The sequence below is a fragment of the Embiotoca jacksoni genome, unplaced genomic scaffold (assembly GCF_022577435.1).
Source record: "Embiotoca jacksoni isolate LCO1_2020_lvr unplaced genomic scaffold, fEmbJac1.0.p SCAF_2, whole genome shotgun sequence".
Lineage (NCBI taxonomy): Eukaryota > Metazoa > Chordata > Actinopteri > Embiotocidae > Embiotoca > Embiotoca jacksoni.
In genome coordinates this window covers 839,465-862,419 of record NW_027185340.1, presented here as the reverse complement: position 1 = coordinate 862,419, position 22,955 = coordinate 839,465, and the positions used below count along the sequence as shown (strand labels likewise).

At 42.1% G+C, this 22,955-nt stretch overlaps 2 protein-coding genes across 4 annotated transcripts; both read right to left on the bottom strand.

Annotated features, from left to right (window-relative positions):
- Window positions 1–744: 744 nt before the first annotated feature.
- galnt3 (UDP-N-acetyl-alpha-D-galactosamine:polypeptide N-acetylgalactosaminyltransferase 3 (GalNAc-T3)) lies at window positions 745–8,779 on the bottom strand. Of its 3 annotated transcripts, XM_069153755.1 has the most exons (13): window positions 8,361–8,779; window positions 8,053–8,238; window positions 7,602–7,883; window positions 6,747–7,286; window positions 5,839–6,011; window positions 5,144–5,293; window positions 4,778–5,012; window positions 4,572–4,689; window positions 4,224–4,424; window positions 2,127–2,258; window positions 1,800–1,901; window positions 1,543–1,695; window positions 745–1,435 (listed from the first exon to the last, which is right to left on the bottom strand). In XM_069153755.1, exons 4-13 carry the CDS (start codon window positions 7,241–7,243, stop codon window positions 1,322–1,324), a joined length of 1,875 nt encoding a protein of 624 aa, XP_069009856.1. In that variant the 5' UTR covers window positions 7,244–7,286; window positions 7,602–7,883; window positions 8,053–8,238; window positions 8,361–8,779; the 3' UTR covers window positions 745–1,321. The 3 variants fall into 3 exon arrangements, with proteins under 3 accessions (XP_069009856.1, XP_069009857.1, XP_069009855.1); XM_069153756.1 differs by lacking the exon at window positions 8,053–8,238; XM_069153754.1 differs by lacking the exon at window positions 8,361–8,779 and having other exon boundaries at window positions 8,053–8,316.
- Window positions 8,780–8,910: 131 nt separating this feature from the next.
- On the bottom strand, window positions 8,911–19,674 carry ttc21b (tetratricopeptide repeat domain 21B). The gene is made up of 29 exons (XM_069153743.1): window positions 19,520–19,674; window positions 19,174–19,303; window positions 18,989–19,099; window positions 18,749–18,915; window positions 18,491–18,613; window positions 17,975–18,132; window positions 17,297–17,381; window positions 17,064–17,162; window positions 16,750–16,945; window positions 16,567–16,664; window positions 16,189–16,389; window positions 15,825–15,954; window positions 15,576–15,733; window positions 14,890–15,114; window positions 14,543–14,781; window positions 14,035–14,107; window positions 12,889–12,999; window positions 12,668–12,806; window positions 12,271–12,377; window positions 11,874–12,062; window positions 11,564–11,674; window positions 11,390–11,471; window positions 11,150–11,300; window positions 10,903–11,064; window positions 10,610–10,805; window positions 10,021–10,245; window positions 9,750–9,870; window positions 9,591–9,658; window positions 8,911–9,510 (listed from the first exon to the last, which is right to left on the bottom strand). Exons 1-29 carry the CDS (start codon window positions 19,541–19,543, stop codon window positions 9,433–9,435), a joined length of 3,957 nt encoding a protein of 1,318 aa, XP_069009844.1. The 5' UTR covers window positions 19,544–19,674; the 3' UTR covers window positions 8,911–9,432.
- Between the last annotated feature and the right edge of the window lie 3,281 nt (window positions 19,675–22,955).

Sequence of the window (22,955 nt, the reverse complement as noted above, 5' to 3'; positions counted from 1 at the left end):
CATTGGTGTCACAACATCGAGCTTGTCCCTGAAACACCCATTTGGGAGTTAGTCAACATCGGAGAGTTTAGTTAGTTCAAAGCGCCCTCTGCAGACCAGAGGCGGGGAATGTCATGAAGAGGCTCTCAGTACTACCCAACTGACTTTATTGAGCTAAAATACATCTTTACGCCAAGGCACTCTGACAACACAAAACAGTTTCCATTTTACAAAAACAAACACATTGGATCTGCTCCACCAGTCACAAAGTCATTCACAATAATCCACAACCATCTCAATACTAGTGCCTGCACCAGAAACGTATTTATGGACTCCTGCTCAGATGTCGAGGGTGAGTTTCATACATTAGATCATACATTTGATTTCCTTGGGTGAAACCATTTTAAATTAAAAGTTCTCTTTTAAAAATACCAAAGCATCAACTTTTAAATAAAACAGGACAACATTGCCGCAATTAAAACATTTTAAGAGTTGCAAGTAATTTAGGTATAATACTTCACTCCATTTCTCTCAACTTAATATACAAACCAAAAATGGTATTCAATCAGTCTTCCTTTTTAATGTCTCTTTATATTGCAAAAAGAAAACAAAAAGAGAAAAACTTTAATTGAATTGTAATAACTTCAGTCCTGATCTGAAGACCCTTTATGATCATTGTAGAAACCCAAATTCTGTGTCAACAGAAATTTCCTACAATCTCAGCACACCATCACCCATCCCCACCCACTCCTCCACCCACCCACTCCTCCACCCATTAAAGGAGAATAAAATAGCATCCAAGGCACTGGATGGTACACCAAATACGAGGTTTCACATTCTAGAAAATAAATTTTAAAAAGGGAAAACGTACATAATCCTTGTGTGTTTCAGGTTTACACTGTTGGTCTCTTTGGTGCGTAACATTTGGGATTTTTGAGTTTCCAGCTTGAATCCTTGTTTACAACATACATGATACATTTCTTTGTTAAATTATTTTTGCTTCAAATTCATGTATGTATGGTCTCACGATATTTTGGTTGGAAGAATTGTGACAACATCTCAAACACAAAAGAGGCACTTAGTCAACATAGTGCATCTTCACTTTTCCAAAAACCTCATGCTTCCTTCCAGCAGTGGCACACTATGGTTTCTTCCAAAGTCCAAACTTTCCAGGAGCAGCAGCAGCAGTTCAGCTCTTCTATGTATAAAAATAAATAAAAACTCAACGCCGTCATTAATCTAAAATAAACCCTGCTTGTTAGCTGCGTACAGTACAGTGTACTCGTGTCCGAGTACATCTATGCATACAGAGTAGCTATTTGTAAAGTGGTATTTTGCACACTCAGACGAAGGACCAGTGCTGGTATCTGTCTGAGGGGTTGCAGAGAGCCAGAGAAGGATGCTCATGACGAGCACTCAGACACATGTTCCATCCTGGGATGTAGAATAACTGGTTCTATATGAAGACAAGATTTGAACTATTACTTTCCCCCAAAAAACGAGCTAAAGCAGGCATTTAAAATCACAAATTTGTGTAGAAGAAATGCAAAAGACCAAACTCACATCCTTCAGTTCCCATTTTTGCTCTGCTCCGACAAATGTGTTCCTGCCTTTATATTGGCAGTCCTCCAGCTTCACGGCCCCCTCTGCTCCATGCAAACACAGCTTCTTCTGAATGTTGTGTCTAATCTCGTGATGTGTGGAGTACTCAAAATACTACAGCGCGGAAAACAAAGCAAAAAAATACCATCAGCTGATGTGGTAAAAGTAAATCATGGTTTTTTTTTTCAAAGACAGAAAGAAAGTATTTTCTTACTGACCTGGTTTCCTCCCAGACCATGACATGCGTACATGATCAGCTGTTTCCCACCCTCATTGTTCTCTCCAGCATCCAGACACGAGTCCTTGCCCACATTTTTCACCTACAGAGAAAGAAAGGCGAAGGGGAAAGCAGCGGAGGAAACAAAATGAAAAACTAACACCCAGTACAAGCTGTTCAAACAACTTTAGCCTCTGGGGTGCTTTCAGTGGTGTTAAATTGGAACTGCTCAGTACCCTCTGGAGATCCTAAGTGGAAACCCACAGTGGCTAGACAGAGCTGTGAGGTTTGGAAAGAGGACGGCTGGTGGTGCGGTGTGTGATCTTACTGAGCCAAAGTGGAGTGGGTTGAGATCAGGCATGAAGACTTCTGGATACACGTTGTTCAAATACCAGGAGAAGCTCTTGCACTGCAGCCGTGCACGGAGGTCCATGCGTTTGGAGATATCCCCAAAAGTCCTCTGTTACAACAATCACACACGAGAGAAAAACAGCGTCTTTGTCAAAGCGCCCTGCAGGTATCCTGGATGCCAACCGGGCTCCTTTTGCAAAGCACTGATGCTTTGTTTCGACTTATTATACGCTGTTTGTACTATTTATGGCTGAGGTGAGATGTCTGACACAAACACTGCTGTCTGTAGATAAAGGCTCCATTAAAAGGACTGCAGCTTTCTGAAGAAGAATCATAAACTCACTCCGATAAATCTGGAAGTGCCGTTTACATGTTGAACAGGTGCAAGATTTTTCTTTCGCTTGACATTTGTCAACCACACACAGAACTATGGAGAGCTCAAAGTATGTAAGAAAACACAAACAAATAAAAACCTCAACACTTAAAAAAAACAAGACTTTTATATCAAGACTCTATCGGCACTCGAGTCGCTCTGTTAGGTCGTATATGTACAGGCATGTTCGAGCAAATATTAGCATACCAATGCCAGCAGGTGCTAGGCGATGTATATCATGGTATATATATATGATAATATATATGTACATATATATAAACTGAAAGCACTGCACAGGTGAGGCTGATGGGAAAGTTATTATTCAACCAAAGTATTTAGTGTAAAACTGATCATGGGTCATATTCATAAAGATAGAAAGCTACTCAGTGATGAAAATCGCAGAATTGTTTTGAGAATTTTCCCATAAAATTAAGAATAGATGCTTGTAAATATAAAAGTTATTCACAAAGTATTTTCACCTGTAAGAGAGATGCCTGAAAACTGTTAGGAGCAGCGAGAAGGGCTTTTTAGAGGCTTAAGAATTACATAAGCTGAGGAAAAAATTGCAGAAGTACAACAAGGTAGGAGAAATATTCTTCAAACACTGAATGACAGCACGTTGATCAAATGCTAAAATGATATCGTGCGAGGAAGATGTTTGTGGTCGATGTCCTTGGGGACGCTTACATTTCCCACTCAGCGCAAAAACACAAATTACGCCAGAAACGAAAGTGATCACAGCACAGATATTTGGCAACTGTAAAAATGTGACAGTGGAGCAGTGATGACTCGAGTCTATCGCAACCTTCACCTGCAGAACGATCACACAAAAAACATTTTTACAGCCTCATATTGGGACGCAGCTCATTTCATTCCCGCTGGATGTCACTGTGTGTGTGTATATATATATATATATATATATATATATATATAGATATATGTCCATTTTGTAGCCTTCATCACAAAGAGTGCATTTTATGAATCAACCAAAGATGCGTCACACCTACCAACGGGGTCAACCACCAAGAGGAGGATTTCTTTCTCTTCTTTGCTCAGAGTTGCTCTGAGAAGTTTCCCAAATCACTCCTGAACTAAGACATCTTGTTATAAATTTGAAGGCTAAGTTCGGAGCGGTCTGAGAGGATTCTAAGAGTGTTCATGAATACAGCTCCTGACGGTAGAGGGAGGGGAAAGTTCAAGGATTGGTGAAGCTATTACAATCCATCGAATAGTTGCTCTGAGGGACCGCCTTGGGCCAAATGTTTACGGCACCATAGGACCACCTGTTGGGAAATGCTGGGAGACATTTCTGCTCATTTACCAGAGCTGACTGCCTCCAGGCCCCTTTTCCTCTGTCGGTTAACAGCTTTCACCCCCTAATAGATGATCTGTTCCTCCACATTTTAAACAGCGGGTTTTATTTTGTACAGAGTTCATGTGTTGAGAATTACAACAATGAAATGTTCTGGTTCTCCTGCTAAGTGTAATTGCGATCCATAAACAGTAGTTGGATTTGCTCAATATTATCTTGAGGGGAGGATAACGAGTGGCCTTAAATACCCTTACATACAGTCATGAGAAGTAGAAGTGAAAGATAATGCTGCAGAGCAATCTGCTGCTCCTTCAAAATTCGTGAATTCAACATTTGAAGGACTTACAGGATCGACACGCAGAGTTTCAAAGGGAAAGAGCAGTACGTACATCTTTTGCAATCTGCGCAGCTTGTTGGTTCCGACGGTAGAAGATGTCCTTGTAGGCGTCCATCCAGACTTCGGCCAGTCGAACCTGATTGCGAGCGATAACTTGTGTACCCTTGGGGAAGGTGTGGGGGCTTTTAGTGCGGAAAACATGACCAACAATGGAACAGGGGATGATCTCCAGCTGTCCGCCACACTGCCACACCTGCAGGTTAATGGGAGACAGCAGAACCAGATGCATGATGACACGCGGTCGGACACACCCATGCAACAGTTTGCTTTGAGTCAAAAGGTAAAAGGCTCAGTGATAAATAACAAGACGGCTCCGCAGAATGACTTCATGACGTCTTACCCTAAATGACATTTCAATATTCTCACCACCCCAGATTTCCATTTCTTCATCATAGCTCCCAACATGGTAGAAATATTCTTTTGAGATGGAGAAGAGCCCTCCAGCAAATGTGGGAGTTCTGTCGATCAATTCAATTACAGGTTTTTACAACAAAAAAATGCCCATATAAACTTAATAATCAATATTCATGCACAATTTGTCCTTACTTTATTGGGTATGTTTCATCTTTCCGCCTCCGTTTTTCATGGTCTGGTAGACTCTCCCAACCAAAAGACAAACCCCAGTCAAAGTTGCCTCGATTGTGGTTCTGGCCGTAAGGGGACGGTTTCATGAACTCAAACGTATTGAGATCAATAGTGGTTATATCCGGACTCACGACGGCAGTGTAGTTCTGGGCTATCCTTGCCAGCAGAGGCTCCAGCCACCCATTAAAGCATTCACCTGTGAAAACATGCACATAAGACATTGCGTCACAACTCCTTTCTTGAGAATAACCAGTATTGTGATGTGAGGCTGTGATATGCAAGTAAGGGTGTGACGACTAGTGAGTAATGTCAGCGGTATGAACTAACAGTGCGCATCCAGAAAGGTCAGCGTGTCACCGGTGGCCACGGAGGCACCGAGCAGCCGAGCAGTTATGAGTCCCTTCCTCTCTCGCTGCCGGACAACTCGCACGATGCTCAGCCGCTTCAAATACTCATCCAGCTCATCCTTCAACACATCTGGAAGTATGGGATCTCCATTAGACAATGAGGGAAAGTCACAGTGATGAAAATTCAGATGAATGGACAATTAACAGTCTAAAACAGTGTTTTACAGATTCTATTCACAGTCCTCAGCTTGCAAAAAAAGACTCAAACAAATAAAAAAAAAAAAAGGACAAAACTGTTCTCCTTTCAGCAGATCTGATGTACTGCAGGGCTCCGTTTGTGGCCGGTTCCCAGCAAATAGTTTGAAGCGTCAGATGGACTGCATTCCCTGAAACCTCTGTCCTCTCCAGCATTCTGTTTCCTTCCCACATCTGACCCATTTACAAGAGTTAACTCAAACTCACTCCTAAGCACAACCAGTGCTAATTCCTCGTAGGAAAGTATTCCCCAGCAGCCCCTTGCTTCCTGTTGTAACCCACTTCACGGGCTGCAGAGGAAGCAGGGAGCTCCTCGCTGCGTGTTTCACGGCACACAAAGAGCTGCCCACCCAACACGTAACATGAAATCAAACCTAAAAGTGAACAAGGCGGTCCTGAAGGGCCCGACTGAGTTTTTACCGTCCACGCTGGCGTCGTCCACCAGGATGATCTCCTTGAGGAGAATGGCGGGGGAGGTGTGGAGGACACTGTACACCGTCCTCAGCAGAGTGCTCCAGGCCTCATTGTGAAACACAATGATCACACTGGTGGTCGGCAAGGGGGGGCATCGCCTGAAGGTTTGCTCAATACATCTGCACCAAGAAGGAAAAAGAGCACAAAGATGTGACTATGCAGCGTTGCTCCTGAGTGGCTCAGTAGTCTAGTTATTACATCTGCAGGCTCTCCCCTGTGAGGAGTCCATTTCAGCTGTGACACTGCATGCGTGGCATCGTTTCAAATACCTGCCATAGTAGAGTGTGAGAGACTTTGTAATTCACCCTAACGAGATTGCCAACACGGACAGGCGGTACGTCTGTGCTGTGTACCGAGTCTATACTGACGTGTACTTGGACTTCCATGTTCTTGGATGTACTGTAATTAGCCAAACAAAACTGTGGTTCCTTCTCAAATTTGGCCACAGAAATTGGGCACATGCTGAAACAAAGTCTCAGTCAGAACAGTCATCTCTGTGGTTTTTATTGCTGACGTTTTTCCCAGATGCAGAAAGCAAATATGAGGAATGTGTCTGGGTTGGGTGGTCAGTGCATTACTTCATCTTTACTTTAAGTTATATTTTGGACCAGTAGATCGATCTATGTAACGGTAATAGAGACTGTGTTGTACTGCTTTTACATCCACTAGGTGGTGCAATGACATTTTTTTAAATCAAAATCAATCAAACAGTAAAATAAATCCAACCATATGTTGTCAACTACGTCCCTTAACACCAACGTCTTCTGGTTCTTTCTTTAAGTGAAGACTTTAGTTCACATGAATGAAGTTGTACAGGTTTATCAAAACCGTAAAGACCGTACGAGGTAACATACTCTGGTGGCCTCGTGTCTGCACCCAGGTCTCTGCTTAAGGAGATGCGGTCACTTGCATACAGGTTGAAGCAGTGTTTCTCCTCCCCCCTCTCCTTCTCCTTCATCTCTTCGGGGCTCAGTGAGTCTGTGTGGAAAGGTTTCCCAGCAGCTCCGGGAGCAACAGCGTCCTGGGGTGGTCGCTCCAGAGCTGGCCTGAGCTCAGCAGCAGTGTAGTGACCCGGTAGGCAGGACACGCTGTCTGCTTTATCCTGCTGCCGGACGGGGGCTCTGATCTGCATCTTTGGCATTGCATCCCTGAAGTTATTGACAGCTCCCATCACCATCCCCAGCATGGCATCGCGCTTCACTGCCATCTCCCTCAGCCACGGGTCCTCCTGTTGGCTTTGGCTCCCCACTTCCCATTGTATGAAGAACACAAACGTGACAAAGACGAGCGCCACTATAACCAGTTTAAGTGGGTGCAGTCGCCTTCGGAGGACTCTGCGAAGGGCTGTCATTCTTCTTGAATGGAGAGCAGGCAGGCTTTGGACTGAGACTCACCTGTAATTAATCATATTGAAACATTTAATGATGATTAGCAAACGACATTAATGTCATTATCAAATTTAAGACATCAGGGTTCACAAACAATACAAGCAGCACAGGAATGCACTGTTGCCATGTCATTACATTACTGTCTTGTAGGCTACTTTAAGCACTTTTGTTCTTCTTTTGGTACACAGAATAAAAAATATAATGTGTTCAGAATTTTATGGTGAAGCTTAAATCGCTTTGCTGCCATCTACAAAACACAGTTTTAACATCGGCTCTCCAAAGAATCACAGCTATGCATTCCTACAGAGAAGAGACACGTACCATCAGTCGCTGAATTACAGGTTAAGGTTGACAAAAGTCCTTTAAACTGTCCTCAGAAAGTACAATGAATGGCATCCTGCTTCAACTGGAGGTCATCCGATGGTTGTTTCAACTCCAAAAATACTTTCCGTGGAGACAAAAAAGATTTCGGACCTCACTAAACTTCCGTCTCGTTGGACCCAGGTGTGATCCTCTCAGGTAAAAGGCGGTGACGTAACGGTGCGCTTGCGCAGAGAGGACTCCAGCGTGTCAAAATAGTACAGTCACAATCCAAATCCATTCCTAGAATGGAATACAAATGAGAAAGTGGGCATGACAAGAAACGACACGAACAAACCGAGACAACCTTTTAAAGAAAGCCTGTAAGTTTCCCAAATCACTGCTGAATCTAACATTTCTCGGAACAAACCTCTTCTTTTTTTTTTTAATTGCTCAGATAGTCTGCACTCACCTCGTCCTGGGGGATACTGAAGCCTGTTCTCCAGGGATCTGAGTCAGTAATGCTGTCATTAATAGGATTTGTTCAACTGGTCACTCACTGGGACAGTTGCTGGGTTACAAATAACGGAGGAACGCGATATACCCCACCGCATCCAATCAGAGGAACACCACAGGGCTGCAGCTCAGGAAGGACGGACTGAAAACGCACATGGTCCGACAGCAATTTTTGGAAAAGTTACTGGTGCTTCCAGTGTGGAGGCGCATCATTCATCTGTGATTTCGTTACTGCTGATAAAAGTTGTAAAAGCTGCCACTCACCACTGCAGTCTGCAGCTCGTGTGATCCTTGAAATGTTCCAGGTTTGTCCACGACGGATGGTGCTCTTAAAGAGTTGGAGGCTCGCAGGAGTAAAGACGTGGATTCCGCCCGCGGGGAGCCTGTTCTGGTGCCCGGTTTGAAGCCCGGTTTGAAGCCTGTTCTGGTGCCCGGTTTGAAGCCCGGTTTGAAGCCTGTTCTGGTGCCCGGTTTGAAGCCCGGTTTGAAGCCTGTTCTGGTGCCCGGTTTGAAGCCCGGTTTGAAGCCTGTTCTGGTGCCCGGTTTGAAGCCCGGTTTGAAGCCTTTCTACCTTTGACTCGCAGAGACTCCATCTGTAGGAACTGTGTTCCCCGCCGCGTCCTGTCCACAGCAGACATCCACTTTCTTGTGTCCATTAAAATGCTTACTGTGTCCCACATTTCAGTCCAGTCACGCTTGGAACTGTTTGGATACTGATGATGTAAACTGTCTATTCAGATTGTGTGATCATCCTCAATCAGGAGGGGATTCATATTTTAATTAAATATTCTGGGGAAAAAAGCCAGAGTCAGCATCATATATCTAAATAACTTTATTTTTGAGAAAAAGGACATAAACCCATCACAAATCTACTGTAGAAAATCATGAACAGAGACAATGTTAATGGCATTTATAACATTTAAAAGGTTATTAAAAGATACAGAAGAACATTTTTCCATTTTTTTCATAAATAAAAGTTAAATGTTCTCTAATATAAACCTCCCTTCTTCAAGGTCATTTGGTTTTATGCTCCAAAAACATTTCTTTTAGGTGTCTCATGTCTGGATTTGTGAGGAAAGAAAGAGAAAATACTTTCAGTTGTGTCTGAATGTCTCTGCACTGTTTTCTCTCCGAGTTGCCAGCGACCAATTATTCATATGCTCCGAAAAAAGCACATAGCAAAGTGTTCAAAGGACTTCCCAAAGAAATAAGACAAATAACTGCACATTCTCAACTTGACAGAAAATTGCAAACAATGAAAGAGGAGCCAATCAAATGCAACCCCTTTTACAGCAGAAGGAGTGCTTTCATATCTCTCAGACACGCAGGTCTGACACTAAGATCTCAGGGCAGTACGAGCTTTGTCCAGGATTTCCTTTCTTATTCTTGGATAATTTGGATGAGCAGCCAGAACCTGTGGACAAAAGTGAAGATGACTCCAAGGATGAAAACATATTGAAGATATTAAACTGTAAACATCCACAGGTGTCTCACCTTATGACACACGTCTACGGCATCGACATGCCTCTTTGCTTTTAAGTAGTTGAAAGCAAGCTTGTATCCTGGAATAAAAGCAGACATTATACCTTGCTAGCAATGTAATTCTCTCTGTGCTTTTAAAGAGAACTGGACATGTGATTGTATTTGACATACCAATAGTTGGGTTAGTCCGATTTCCATATTTCCAAGCCATTTCATAGCTGTTAGCAGCATCACGAAATGCCTGCTCTTTTTCCATTATGTAGCCACGATATTCATAAGCTTTACAGCATGACTGGAAAAAAGTGAGAATACAAATTTATTTAAAACTTGGCTTCTGCATTACAAAGAAAAAAAAAAAAGCTGTCCAAAAAAATAGATGTGTATATGTGCAATGAACTGCCTTGATTTCATGTTTCAAAGGCAACAACATTTTCAGGCTGACCTTGTTACGATTGAGGCATCTCTGTAAGAGGTCTGAGGCCATGTCATACTTTCCCGAATGGATGTAGATGTCTGCCAGGAGCAGCCAGCTCTTCTCGAACTCATCGGCGTCAACAATGCTCCAGTCCATCTTGGCTATGCGTTTGAGCTGGTTCCTGGCTCGAGGAGTTTGTTTTAGCATCATGTAAGCGGTTGCCATGGCCAACAGCGCTGGCACGTGGTCTTTCTGAATTGAACCCAAAAAATTCTGGTGATGGGATAAATGTGACGACACCACAACGCTATCCCACTTTGTTTGTTTTAACCATAAAAATACATTCACTTCAGTTCAGTGTAACAAATAAAATGTAGATGTTTTTTAAATATATTTCTGTAAAACGTATGTAAATATCTGAAGGACGACAGTAGGGATGATAAATACCGAACATAATCCATTAAAATCCAGCCTGATGCAGTGTAATGTGCAGTTTATAACCAAATGATATGCTGACAGAAAGAGAGAGCCTAAAATAATGCACAGCTCCAAGAGTGTCTATATTTACACAAGAGAGAGTGATGTAAGTTGTGTGCACCATCTGGAATTTACTTACCTCATTGTTTGCAATCTCTGTGAAAGCATTGAGGGCTTTCTCTACATTGGCCTTCTGTTTAGTGGCCAGACAGCAGTAGTTGTCCAGGATGCGGAGCTGTATGTGTCCGCCTGGCGTCTGGGGCTTTAACTCTTTCAGCAGCTTCTCAGCCGTCCTCACAGCGACCTGCTCGGACTCCTGCTTCTCTGTGGAGTTCCTGAAGGAAGACGAAGACAAAGCATGTAAGTATTAGTCTATGAACTGTAGGTTTGAAACAGAGGTGCTTCCCTACTCTACTAAATTCTGCCACTCACCCAATTTCACCATCTAAACCCTCAAATGCTTCTCCTCCCATCGTCTCATTGTCAGGGTTGAGGTAGATTTCAATCATGTTGTAAACAGCATTTTGACCCCAGTCGTTGTCCTTCCGCGCCTTGTTAAAGTGTCGAAGCGCATCATTGGGTTCTCCTGTGTACCTGAGCAGGAAGAACAAGTTTGGTCAATAAGCCAGAAAGAAACGTACCTGCAGAATCATTTTGGCAAGAGACTCCTGTAACTTACCAAAGATAAAGTCCTTTGCAGTAGTTAAACCCAGGGTCAAATTTAGTCCTGGAAGAGTGTTTTTCTGCCATTTCAAGAAATCTGGGGACTTCTTCCAACTTCCCTGCCCTCCTCAACAAGTCAACGAGACGGGACAGAGTTGGATAGTTGTCTGAAAACAACAGGTGTAAGTTATTGTGCTTCCCATCACTTCACATTTACATTCATCGTAAAAACAAGAGTAACGTGGTCCTACTGCACCTGGTTTGCGCTCTAGGAGTTGTCGAAAATGGAAAACTGCCTGGTCATAGTCCTGCTTCCTAAACATAATGTCTGCCATCATCTAAGAACAAACATATGGAAGAAATTACTCCTATTTATTAGTTTAAAAAAAGATTATGGTAACAACTGTTGTGGCAGAAGGAGAGAACCAACCAGAATTGCGTCTTCATTAATCTGGTCATTCCTCAGAATGACGCTGCATTGCTCGTGGCACGCATCGACCTCGTCCAGAGTGAGGTACAACCGGGACAACTCCAGCATCACCTAGGATCAGGGAGATTCATTTCAATGAGGTTGATGTGACAAAAGTCTTGGTACAAAGACCTTTGGCTTAAATCAAAATATCAACCACGAAGATCACAACATTTTATAAACACAGGAGCGAGACTCAAGAAGACACCAATGCTTGTTAACCGCAGCTGCAGTAAGTACACAGAAGGTTTTTTGATTCCGCTGCACTGACCTTGCGATCTGTCTCACAATACACAAGAGCTTCTTTGTAGAATTTGACTGCTCTCTCATAGCCCCTCTGACTTGTGTAGTGTTTGGCGATCTCAGCACAGATCTCAGCAGCAAGTTGCTTCTGCATGGGGACAGCGTCAGGCTGCTCCGACTGCACCCGCTTCAGCACCTTGGCCTGCACATCCCGGGCCTACCGACAGCAAATACACAACCTCATCATGGAAATAACAACAGTAATGACCATTATTATGTCCATAAAACAAGTCAAAGAAGACTAACATGTTAAAAATGTTTTCATTATGCGTGTCTGTCCTTTTAAATGGACGAGTAAGTAGGGCTCGGAAGTAGAAGAAACAGGAAGAAGTCAGAAGAAAAATTTAATTTACGTTACAACTTACTCTTTGTAGGGAAAGTAAAGCGTCTTCATTTTTGTCAACTTTATTTTGGATCTTCGCCAACAGCACCAGATAACGGCAATCATCTGAGAGTGCAGGCAGTTCATTCACTAGGTAGAAAACAGTCAAGTTAGAAACACAGCAACACAATCAGTCAGTACTTTTTCAGAACCTCAGTAGACAGATGTTTTGATTAGGTTCAAGCAGAGTGGCTTTAACATAATCAAATCAAAGACTATTCAATTTCCCTCGTTGTATGAGCTTGTATATACCGGCGCCTTACTTGCATCATCATGTCTGTGAACAAACTCTAATCATGACGAGATTCTCTTAATGTTGTTTATTGTGAAGTTTGACAACAGGAGTTCCCCGTGTGTGAAATATGTGAGGTCTTCAGTACCTGGTTCGTGGGCCAGAGCGTCGTGCAGAACTCGCTCACAGCGCTCATACTGCTTCATCTTCATCAGGAGCTCGGCCAGGTCATAGCACAGGAAGGTCTGCTGCTCAGTCTTTAGAGCTGCTTCATAGTAGTTTATCGCCTGCGTAACGAACAGTCTTGTGTCAACACGAGTTCGTATGAGTGAATTGTGCTTCCTCTTTAAATGAGTGTACAACACAAACCTTGACGTAGTTGTGAGTCTTAACCAGGGCTTTCCCAATCTTGCTGGCTAAAGCACCATCTTTGGGGTTTTTCCTGAGAGCCTGCTCATAAACATCAATGGCTTTCTCTGGCTGAGGATAAACACACATGAAAGTAAGTGGTTTCACAATCTGTTGCTGGTTTCAAGAGTTTGTTAACATTGGAACTAGTCACGAACATGTAAACACCTTAAAGGTTGCTGATTTCCAGTAAGATCTGTTGGGGAGGCTGGATGAAGATACAATATCTGATGCTCGGGTCGGGAAGATCTATTTCGTCCTCGAATGGCGCTATCTTACCATCACCTCAACCAAAATATGTCAGCATGACTGACCTTAGGAGGCTCAGGTTGTCACCCATAAAACCATTCAGGTGGGAAGACCGACTGGTCTTTGATTTAATGATTTATCTGAAACTAAATCCACAACAAAAACTCTGTCACTTATGCACAGGAACATTATGTCCTCATGACACTGTCAACCATTATTCAGAAACTTTATGATGAATCTTTTTTTCTGTTTGTTTGTTTTACCCGAATTTATCAGGAAGGGTTCTTTTTTTTTGTTTTTTTTAAAGTCGTGTATAGAAATTACAACACCAGCAGCTTCAGGTTAGTGTTGCTTGTCTCGTACTGTAGTTTAGCAGATGTTTTCCTTAAGAGATGAGACGATCACTTCCTGTGATGGCAAAGATCCCCGTGAACTACCACGGGTTTGGTGATTTTTACATTTTTTGATTACAAGTTATTTAGATATATGCATTTTAACTCTATGAAGAGGGAAAGTACATTTGTTTTCTTGTAAGTAAGTAAGTAAGTAAGTCCTCTTTAAATAAAACTCTGCAGTGGTACTGCATAGCTTGTATGTTTTCAACAATTTACAAATAAGTATTACCAAAACTACTATGTTTCATCATACTGCTCTTAACTACAAGGAGATTGTCCTGCGTTCCTCTTATATACCGATGCATCTTTAATGATGCCTTTGAGTTTGAGCTATTTTTGTAAAAGATATAAATGACTTCCAAAACGTAGTCCCTTTAAAGCCAAGCTAAGTTTGCCAAAATACAAACAATTCACTTTATGTGGGAAAAAAACCAACAGATCATGAATCACATCTTCCACTTACTTCTTGAATGTTCATGTAGGCATCGCCGAGTAAGAGGTATGTGTGAGGGCTGGGCAGCTTCTCCGCTATTTCTCTGGAGAACAGAAAGAGGTATCACATCACATATGGTGTACTTCATTATATAGACATACTGTGTGCCTCTGCTGGACTGTGGTTCAGTCAAACTTTACGAAGTCTCAGCTGTCAATAAGAAGTGGCATCAGAGACCAGATGAAGACAGCTGGAGAAAACAGGACAATTTCTCTCAACTAAATGAACGTCTGCTGTTCAGCTAATATTATTTCGACCTGAATCTTGTGGTCTCCTAAATTCTACTGCAGACCTAACTGGATGACATAAGGTTGCAGTGTGGCTGGATCATTTTTATGGCTATGTATTTCATTAACTTTCATTAATTTGTGTTCAAACAAACATTAACAACGCATCAGGTTACCACACATGTTTTCATATCATCAGCTACTATTCTATATTCATTTCATTGCGTATTTTTTCTAAGTTTTACGCTCACCTGTAACAGCTTGCATACAGACGTTTCTCTTTTCTGTGGTTCAGATATATGTCTGCCATTTTCTCCTTTGCTTGGATGTAGTAGGGCTGCTCAGGGGTAATGTTTCTGAGCATACTCAGTGCCAGCTCGGTATCACCACGCAGCAGGGCCAGGTCCGCATTCGCAATGGTGACACGCAGCCCCTCAGGTGTTCCCGAGAACTCGTTGATGGCATCCTGCATCACCTTCGCTGCTTCATGCTAAAATATTAAATCCATTCATGAGCTTAAATTGTACTTTTTCCTTCAAGGCCAGACTCAGTATGTGGAACCCCAAAAGCCTCGTTCAATGAAAACTCCCTATTTTACCTGTTCTCCGTTGAGCCATAGTGCCTCAGCTAGCTCCAAGAAGACAGAGACGCAGTCAGCAGAGCTCAGTTCTGTCTTCTTGTTCCTGGACTTGGACGAGGATCCTGCTCTGCGGACGCCTGGAAGACTCATGGCCATCTGTAATGTCTGAATAGCCTCTGTTAGCTCACCCATTTTCTTCTTAGCCTGAGCTTTGATCAGGTGGTATAATGGATGGTCTCGAATCTGGAAAGGACAACAAGTCATGACCCATTTAGACAAGACACCCCTGCATCAACATGGACAAGTACTTGATTCGAACACGAAATAACATTCACCGCCACAGGATGTCAGTCTGAGTCTCAGTCTCAAACCACTGCAGCTTGTATGATCTCAAACCTGTCTGTCGAGACATTTAATAATACATCGTGATATGTTGTCACTGCTGATAGTGCTTTCAAAGGACCCTTCTGTCGAGCATATTTACTGGATGAAACTTCATTCTTTCTTTTATCCACATCCTCAGTAGTTCAGATTAACAGACTAAATGTTACAGATACAGAGCTACGATGCATTTGAACATTTTGCCGTAGGTCAAATAAAACCAGAAAAACACTTTGTCCTGTGTATGTATATATATATATATACTGTATATATATATATATATATAAAAGCCAATAATACGGTCATGTTGATTGCAGATTTACCTCAAAGTTATGGCTCAGGCAGAGTTCAAGAGACTGGGAACACAACGTCACGTTACCCTGCACCAAGTGGATCTGAGCCATTAGCAGATGAGCTTCTGCATGAGAAGGACACTGGTCCAGGCAGTGGTTCAGACTGCTCTGAGCAGCGTCTGTGTCACCTGAAACACAGGAGGAATGCAGCTCAAAATACCATCTACAACACCACCAAACAAAAACTAAAACACAACTTATTTTAATTGCAGAACTCACCAGACTGATATCTGACTTTGGCTAGCAGGAAGACCCCTTGAAGGAGACCTGGGACAATCTTGACCACGGTATCCAACAACGTGGCACACTGCTGGAGCTGAGGAGCTGGAGGCTGGCCCTGGGCAGTCGGCTAAAACAAGAACAGTAAAAGTGTTATGTTCCCTAAAGATTTGATATGATGATTCTCATTAGAAGAGGATCAAGTACATATATCCCAATCATAAATTTGTGAAATAAAAAACACAGTCAATAGTGGCAAAATATTTACATAAGTAACCCAGGCTTCCTTGCATTGCCCATATTTATACCCCAGAATTTACATAAACATTTGAAAGACCAACACTGATGATTACTCCAGTCGTACCTTAGCAGGACACAGTGCAAGATACTCTTTGACAATCTCCAACAAGAAGTCAGGGTTCAGCTTCTCGAGGTACTCGACTCCCAGAGGGAGACCCTGCAGAGAAGAGAAGTGTGTGTCCACGGCATCGTTCAGCAGGTTGGTCACCTCTTCCTGGGGCTGGTGCTTCTTCACTGCCAGCACGGCACGTAGGTACAATAGTTCCTACAACAATTATTAAAACAAGAAATTAACAAATGTGAGGGTAAAAACAAAAATGATTTCATAAAAGAAAAAGAAATGAGGCGACATCTTAAAACAAAAAGCCACCGAGGAGGAATCACTGAAGAGTAAATACTGAGGAACTTTCCTTCTTGCAAACTCCTATAAAACATTTTTTACCCCTGATTTTCCAATAGATTGTTGAAACTCTGTGAGAAATTCCAACTGTTGCTGTGCATCTTCGAGGTGTCCCTCTATCAGCTGGCAACGAATGATACCTGTGTAATAATAAAAAACATTATTTCAGATGTTTTTTTTGTGAGTATGTGTGAACCCAACATCTGATCATTGGAAACATGTTACCGGTCAAAGCCGAAACACTTGTCTGATCCTTGTTGCCAATGGCGGTGTTGTACCACTTCATTGCGTCCTTAATTCTGCCCTGGAGCACCATCTGGTAGCCCAACTCGGTGGCTAAGTCAGAGTCCCCTGGTGCCACGGAAAAAGCCCTTTCCACCATTCTGAACGTCTGTTCAATCACTTTCTCGTTTCGTCCACACTAAAAGAAAACAAACCAAACAAGAAATGCTTTAATTCTGTTCAAATCAAAAAACTCCCCAGAAGAAAAGAGGATCGCACCTTTAGTGTGAAGAATTTAGAAAGAAAAACAGTCTTACGACACGGGTGAAGGCGAGAGACATTCTGTAGTAGAGCTCATGGTTATGTGGTTCGAGAGTGTCCAAACTACTGAGGAGGTTTGAAAGCTGCTTTACTGACTGCCAGAGGGATATAAACACAGTTGATATAAACTCCATCATCAATTAAGTTATTAACAGTCTTATTTCCATTCATGCTGGTTCCCTACCCTTCGAATTCAAGGTGTGAACATGTGAAAATAAGTGAGCGTTACCTCAGTAATATCGCCTTCTTGGCATAAAGCATGTAGAGCCAGCATCCGTAGTGCCTCCAGGTTATTTTTATCTTTCTGTAAAAGCCTGAAACATGACACAAGGAGCTGTGAGTAAAGTCCATCTCCTCCACTTCATCAGCTTGGATTTCTTTTATTGATAGCGATAGAATATCTGATACTGCTACTGTACTGTGTTGAGCTCCCATACAAATAACATTAAAACTAAAAGGAATTATGAAGGCAGCCAAAGGATGTAAGGAATACAGTTTGATGCTTGCATCCCTTCCAGTTCACAACATCACAGCAGCTCTGAACTCGGTGCAACCTGAGTAAACACTCTTCCTCCTGTTCAGTAAACCTGAGCTCCTTGGAATTGTATGTGATTCCAGCACTTTGGCTCAAAGGGCTTTTTATGCTGTCCAGCACTGGCGAAAGTCCAAAGTGCAAACAATGGCTTAGTCAGTATGCACTGGTTTGAGGCATCACGTTGGTGTTTCATTTGCACTTGAATGCTGGGCCATTTGTAAAGGCAGACTGTGTTTATTTCTTCTATGCCTGGTGGTGATTATAAATGTTTTTTGCACTCTTTGGTATCACCACAGACATTCTTACCATTCCTTAAGACTTTTTGAGAATGGATCTCTAATTAGCTCGTACAGAGAAACATCTGCGATGTACCTGTGTGCTGCCTCTAAGGTTGGCTCCCAGTCTTGAAGGCTCAACAACAGTTTCATTTTCTTGATGAAAGCAGGTATGAATGCAGGGAAACTTGCGATGACTCTGTTAACCATCTCTAATGCTCCAGAGTAGTTCTGACGATATTCATAGTATTGTGCCTACAAAAGACAAAACATCACCGATGGTGCACGACATTAAAATAATTAATAAAACACATGTGAAAGCTGATTGCTATTAATATGAATAAAACATCTAAATACCTTAAGTTAAAAATCATTAACAACAGTGGGAGCAATATCTCAAAACGTATACGGGAATGACTCCAATAATGTAGTCAGAGATATTTTACATGATGAAATAAACAGCAAAACACACCAATCACAGTGACAGCAAGGGTTTCATAAACAACAACAATTACAGACACGAAAAGTACTGAGAGATGTGTCGGAAATATGAGAAATGATGGCATCACAACATTTGCAGCTGCGGCTGAGGAAGGCGTATTTAACCGGTCACCTTTCCCATCAGGGCGAAAACATCTGCTCTCTCTTTCAGTGCCTCATCAAAATACTTTCCAGCCTTTCTGGCGTGGGCGTCTTTACCAGATGTCACATCTATCCAGGCTTTCAGGATTATCCCCTAAAAGACAGATATATCCGTTCAACAAGCAGATATTTCCCCCTCGCGATTCCATAAACTTCAAGACATTTCATAAATATGTTCAGTATTACAGATGAATTTCTTCAGTCATATGACAAAACATGTGAATCTCACCTCTCTGGAGCCGTTGGAGAGTTTGATCATCCTCTCTACGTACTCCCTGGCCTTATCATTTCGCCCTAGCAGCCAGAGGAAGGTCCCGGCGTGGTACAGGCTCTTGGCAGATGCACTTTTACGATCCTCTTTGACTTTAGCATCAAGTAGTTGGATAACTTCTCTGTCTGTGAATACAAAGACACGTGTACTACCTGTCCAGCTCATTTCAACATGAATAAACGGACTACGGTGGCTCACCTGGGTTCGTCTTCTTTTTCTCTGCATACACGAGAGCCATCAGTGTGCAGAGAGACACATCTCGGTCATCTCTGATGGTCTCAAACCCGGAGAAGGCTTCCTGGATTTGATCTGCAGCAGAGCACAGTGAAGGAGTGGGAGATGGCGAGGTGCCTTCAGTGTGACCCTGAGATGATGAAGCTCACCTTGCATCAGGGAGCTGTAGGCGTGGAGGAAGGTGTGGACGGGCTCGTCGCTGAAGCTCCTCTGAGCAGCTGCTGCAGCTCTCACAGCGTGACTGAAGAACTTCTCGCAGCAGTAGAACTTGATGAGAGCCTGCGGACACCAGGAGGACGTCGGCATTCATTCTACATTTGGTTTTGGTAGCTTCGTGTTAAAGTAACACGGGAACCAACATCTTACGATCACAACAAGCCAGTTAACGTCGCGTCAACAACGTCACCAGCAGCCATGATCAGTTCTGAACTCTCAGGGTTCATCAGCGTCCTTTAACATGCCTCTGGTGCTCAGTCAGAAATCAGATTCGCTTACCAACGTTGTCTCTTCATCCTCCATCTTGGCTGAAAAGCGTCCTGCTGCCTTACTATCCGACCTGAACCGTCCCGCTCTCCCTGTTCTGTAACATTAGAGATCAAATAGTATTATTGTGCTTCATGTTGTGTTTCCGCCATCTTGCACGAACTCCTTCAGCGTTACCTGGTAACTTAGGAACAGCAGTCCGCGGGCTTTTATTCCCTGTGGAGATACTTACAGGCCCTACTTCCTCACCCGGCTCGTTATATGTTCCTTCTCTTTTAGCATTTAGAGAGGATTAAAATACTAATATGATTTTTACAATGTACCTATTTTTAGATATATATTTGTTAAAGTTTGTTGGGCAATGATTGTCAAAGTATTTCTCGGCGCTCAGCCTGGCAGGATAGCCTGAAAGACAAAACTCAGGAACCACAAGGACCGAAATCCTTCGAGCCGAGTGAGTTTCTCCTTTCTACCTCTTGGTGGCGCAATCATCCTTTTTTGGTTTTTTGATCGATTGTGATCAAATTGTGAAAGACTCTTAGTGTTATTACAATTATTACTACTATTAATAATAGCCCAATAATAAAAAAAAAAAAAAAGAGTCAGTTTTAATTGATACTCTGCTAAAAACACAATGAAATAAAACAGAAATAAATCATGGTGTTCAAAACATGCTGACTGTATTTGTGACAACATGGCACATTATAAATGTAAATTGTAAAAATCTAAATAAATTGCCTCCACCCCACCCTAATGTATGTGAAGCAACATGGAGAAAGAATTGCGTGTCAAAGTAATATTAACCTACTTTGAATATATGAAAATACTGTGAGCGTGCCCAGTGGTTTGGTTTACACTCACATATTAAAATGGTTGTCTTTGTGAGGTTGGCCTTCTGTTTGCCAGACCTATAAAATGTGCCATCTGTTAAGGTGAGGGATAATGTTTGCACTTTATCTCAACTTTATACTGTGCAATACAAACGCTATCATTCAGCTCATCTTAACAAGATTGTTCATAAGTTCTCGCCCATTAACGCATCTTTACACAGTTCGTCATGTGCAGTGGAAACATATTTCTATCCAGCCAGTGGTAATTGGTGGCTCAGTGTTATGCAACGCCATGCATTGACTATTAAGTATGATGTCTGGTCCATAGCAGGGGTAGCCCCGGGGGCAACTGTTCCAAGAGACCTTTCCATGCTTTGTCAGATACTATTTAGCACTAACTCTGGCACATAATCATTACTTTCTACAGCACATATCAATGGAAGAGTAAATCAGGTTGGTATCGAGCTCTGTGTATGTGCAGCAATGGGAAATGTCTGTTGTACAACACAATTTTTCTGTTTTGAAACCATATTCTGAGAGAGTATTTTTCCAGAACAAACTCACATGTTAAATATGAATTTATTGATACTCTTTTCTATCCGTTATTAGATTTAATCCAAGTGAAATAAACTATATTTTCAATAGTATTCAAAGAAAGTAGTTACATGGTAGACAATTGATGTGCTGTACTTAGCGAAAAGCAATAAATACTGCACGTGTTGTTGCACTTCCAAAAAATGCATCTGCAAACCTATTAGAGGAAGACGATGGAATATGGACCCCCAGAGATACACTGCTATAGCATTCTAATGGCTATTTCCATTGTGGTTTTTACAGACCATTATTGATCAAAGCGCCATGCCCAATAATACAAGCAGCTCACTTGCTAATAAACACTTGCATTTTTTTTTTTGTTATAAGTGTTGCAATGAACTAAAAGTCGTTCGGAATCTGATTGATTTGCATTGAAGTTGGAAGACATGCATGCATTTATTTTTTCATGTAGCCATATAACAACGATCATATTGATGGTCAGGAATTTCTTTTTTTCTGACACATAGGCAGTAAATATTGTTGTAATATCTGATAAACGTAAAAAGGAAATGGAGGAGTTCATGATCCAGTCCTCTGTTGTATATACCCGAGAAGGTGTTGTCTGTAAAGTCTGGGACTTGTATGTGTTGTTTTGAGTTACTCAGGGAGCGGTTCACTTGAAACAGTGTGTGTATGCATGTGTGTGTTTAGAGGTTGAGATCAAAATTGAGTGTGTGCACGTGTGTCAGTCTTGTCAGTCTGTGTGTCTGTCTATTAGCACATTGGGAAGGTAGGGGGGGGGGGGGGGGACTCACCATGATCCAATCTAATGGGATTTTCTTCCCATCTATCCACAGCAAATACAATTACAGAGCTGTTATGGGTATCATTCTCAGATTTCTCTCTGAAATGTATTGTACTATGCTCCTGCATGCATACCAGTGGCGAGATCCCAAGCTAAATAGACATCCTTTCACATAAAACATGTCCACATATTATGACCTGGCTTGCGAGACTCCAGGGGTGGGGACGGCAGACCAACTTCCGACCTTCCACCCTAATGCAGTCTAACAAAGGAGTTTGATGTCATGTTGCTGGGCAACCGGCAAAGAGAATCTGCAGAATCACTCTTGATTTATCGGTCATTAAAACAGGCAATCTGTAACCTCACTTGTTGCCATTAGTGAAGCTGTGCTGGTTTCAGTCATCGGCTGCATTTCCTAATATACTGCTTGTTCAATTGGTAGATGACATGATAAGCATAGATTTTTTTTACAGAATAAGAATCTTGACATTTACCGTCTCAATAATTGATCATTTGTTTCTGTGATAATGTTGGAGTTCAGAGAACATACTGGAAAACATTTATTCAGAGACGGCTCAATTGTTGTGCTGACTGCTCTGTCAGGAAAACATGTGAGTCACAAAGTACTGAGAGTGGGTGTGGTGCAAAGTGATAATCACATCATCGTTGTTAGACAAAATGGCAGGAATAATCAGCACTTTGCCATCAGCCTCTCGTTTACTGCCCTCGAGGTTCAGCAGCCACAGTAGACAAAAGCAATGCTGGACAATAATGAATATTTGGGTTGTATTAATAATTAATAAAAATGTTCCACCCACTTAAGATGCTAATAGTTTCCAGCAGAAGCCACAAGGCGCACTCAGAAACCAGATTCTAGCTTCTGACACAGATGTTTGCAGAAACATTGTGCAAACTGAAATGAAAATATACACTTGTACACATTTTCAGTTCTGAAGCTCCCATCTTGGCCACAAGGGACTAAATATAGGCTACGTTGTATTAAAGAAATGTCCTTGTATGACATTATTTGCTGAAAGCTGTACGTTTATCAGTGTTTACAATAACCCGAAAGATTTGAGATATAAGTTGAGCCATTTAGAGTTTGGACACTTGTAACTTCAACATTTTCCAGGTTCTGAAATGACTTTAATGCTGATTGCGGTTTAGTTGCTATCAGCATTGTAACAGTCCTTACTGGAAAAGCTGATGCTTAATGCCTCTGAATCATCTCTGTGGTTAGCACTTCAGATCCATTTTTCATAATGAAATACCCAGACAA

What these genes read in the sequence shown, in the direction of transcription:
- galnt3 (XM_069153755.1), bottom strand. Translation starts at nt 7,243, where the DNA reads ATGACAGCCCTTCGCAGAGTCCTCCGAAGGCGACTGCACCCACTTAAA. An exon ending in GCAGACACGAGGCCACCAGA is followed by an intron (nt 6,012 to 6,746) that starts GTATGTTACCTC and finishes TTCTTGGTGCAG; the next exon opens with ATGTATTGAGCAAACCTTCA. An exon ending in GGACGACGCCAGCGTGGACG is followed by an intron (nt 5,294 to 5,838) that starts GTAAAAACTCAG and finishes CCATACTTCCAG; the next exon opens with ATGTGTTGAAGGATGAGCTG.
- ttc21b (XM_069153743.1), bottom strand. Translation starts at nt 19,543, where the DNA reads ATGGAGGATGAAGAGACAACGTTG. An exon ending in GCCTGAGCCATAACTTTGAG is followed by an intron (nt 15,115 to 15,575) that starts GTAAATCTGCAA and finishes TGTCCTTTCCAG; the next exon opens with ATTCGAGACCATCCATTATA. An exon ending in GATGCCTCAATCGTAACAAG is followed by an intron (nt 9,871 to 10,020) that starts GTCAGCCTGAAA and finishes ACTTTTTTCCAG; the next exon opens with TCATGCTGTAAAGCTTATGA.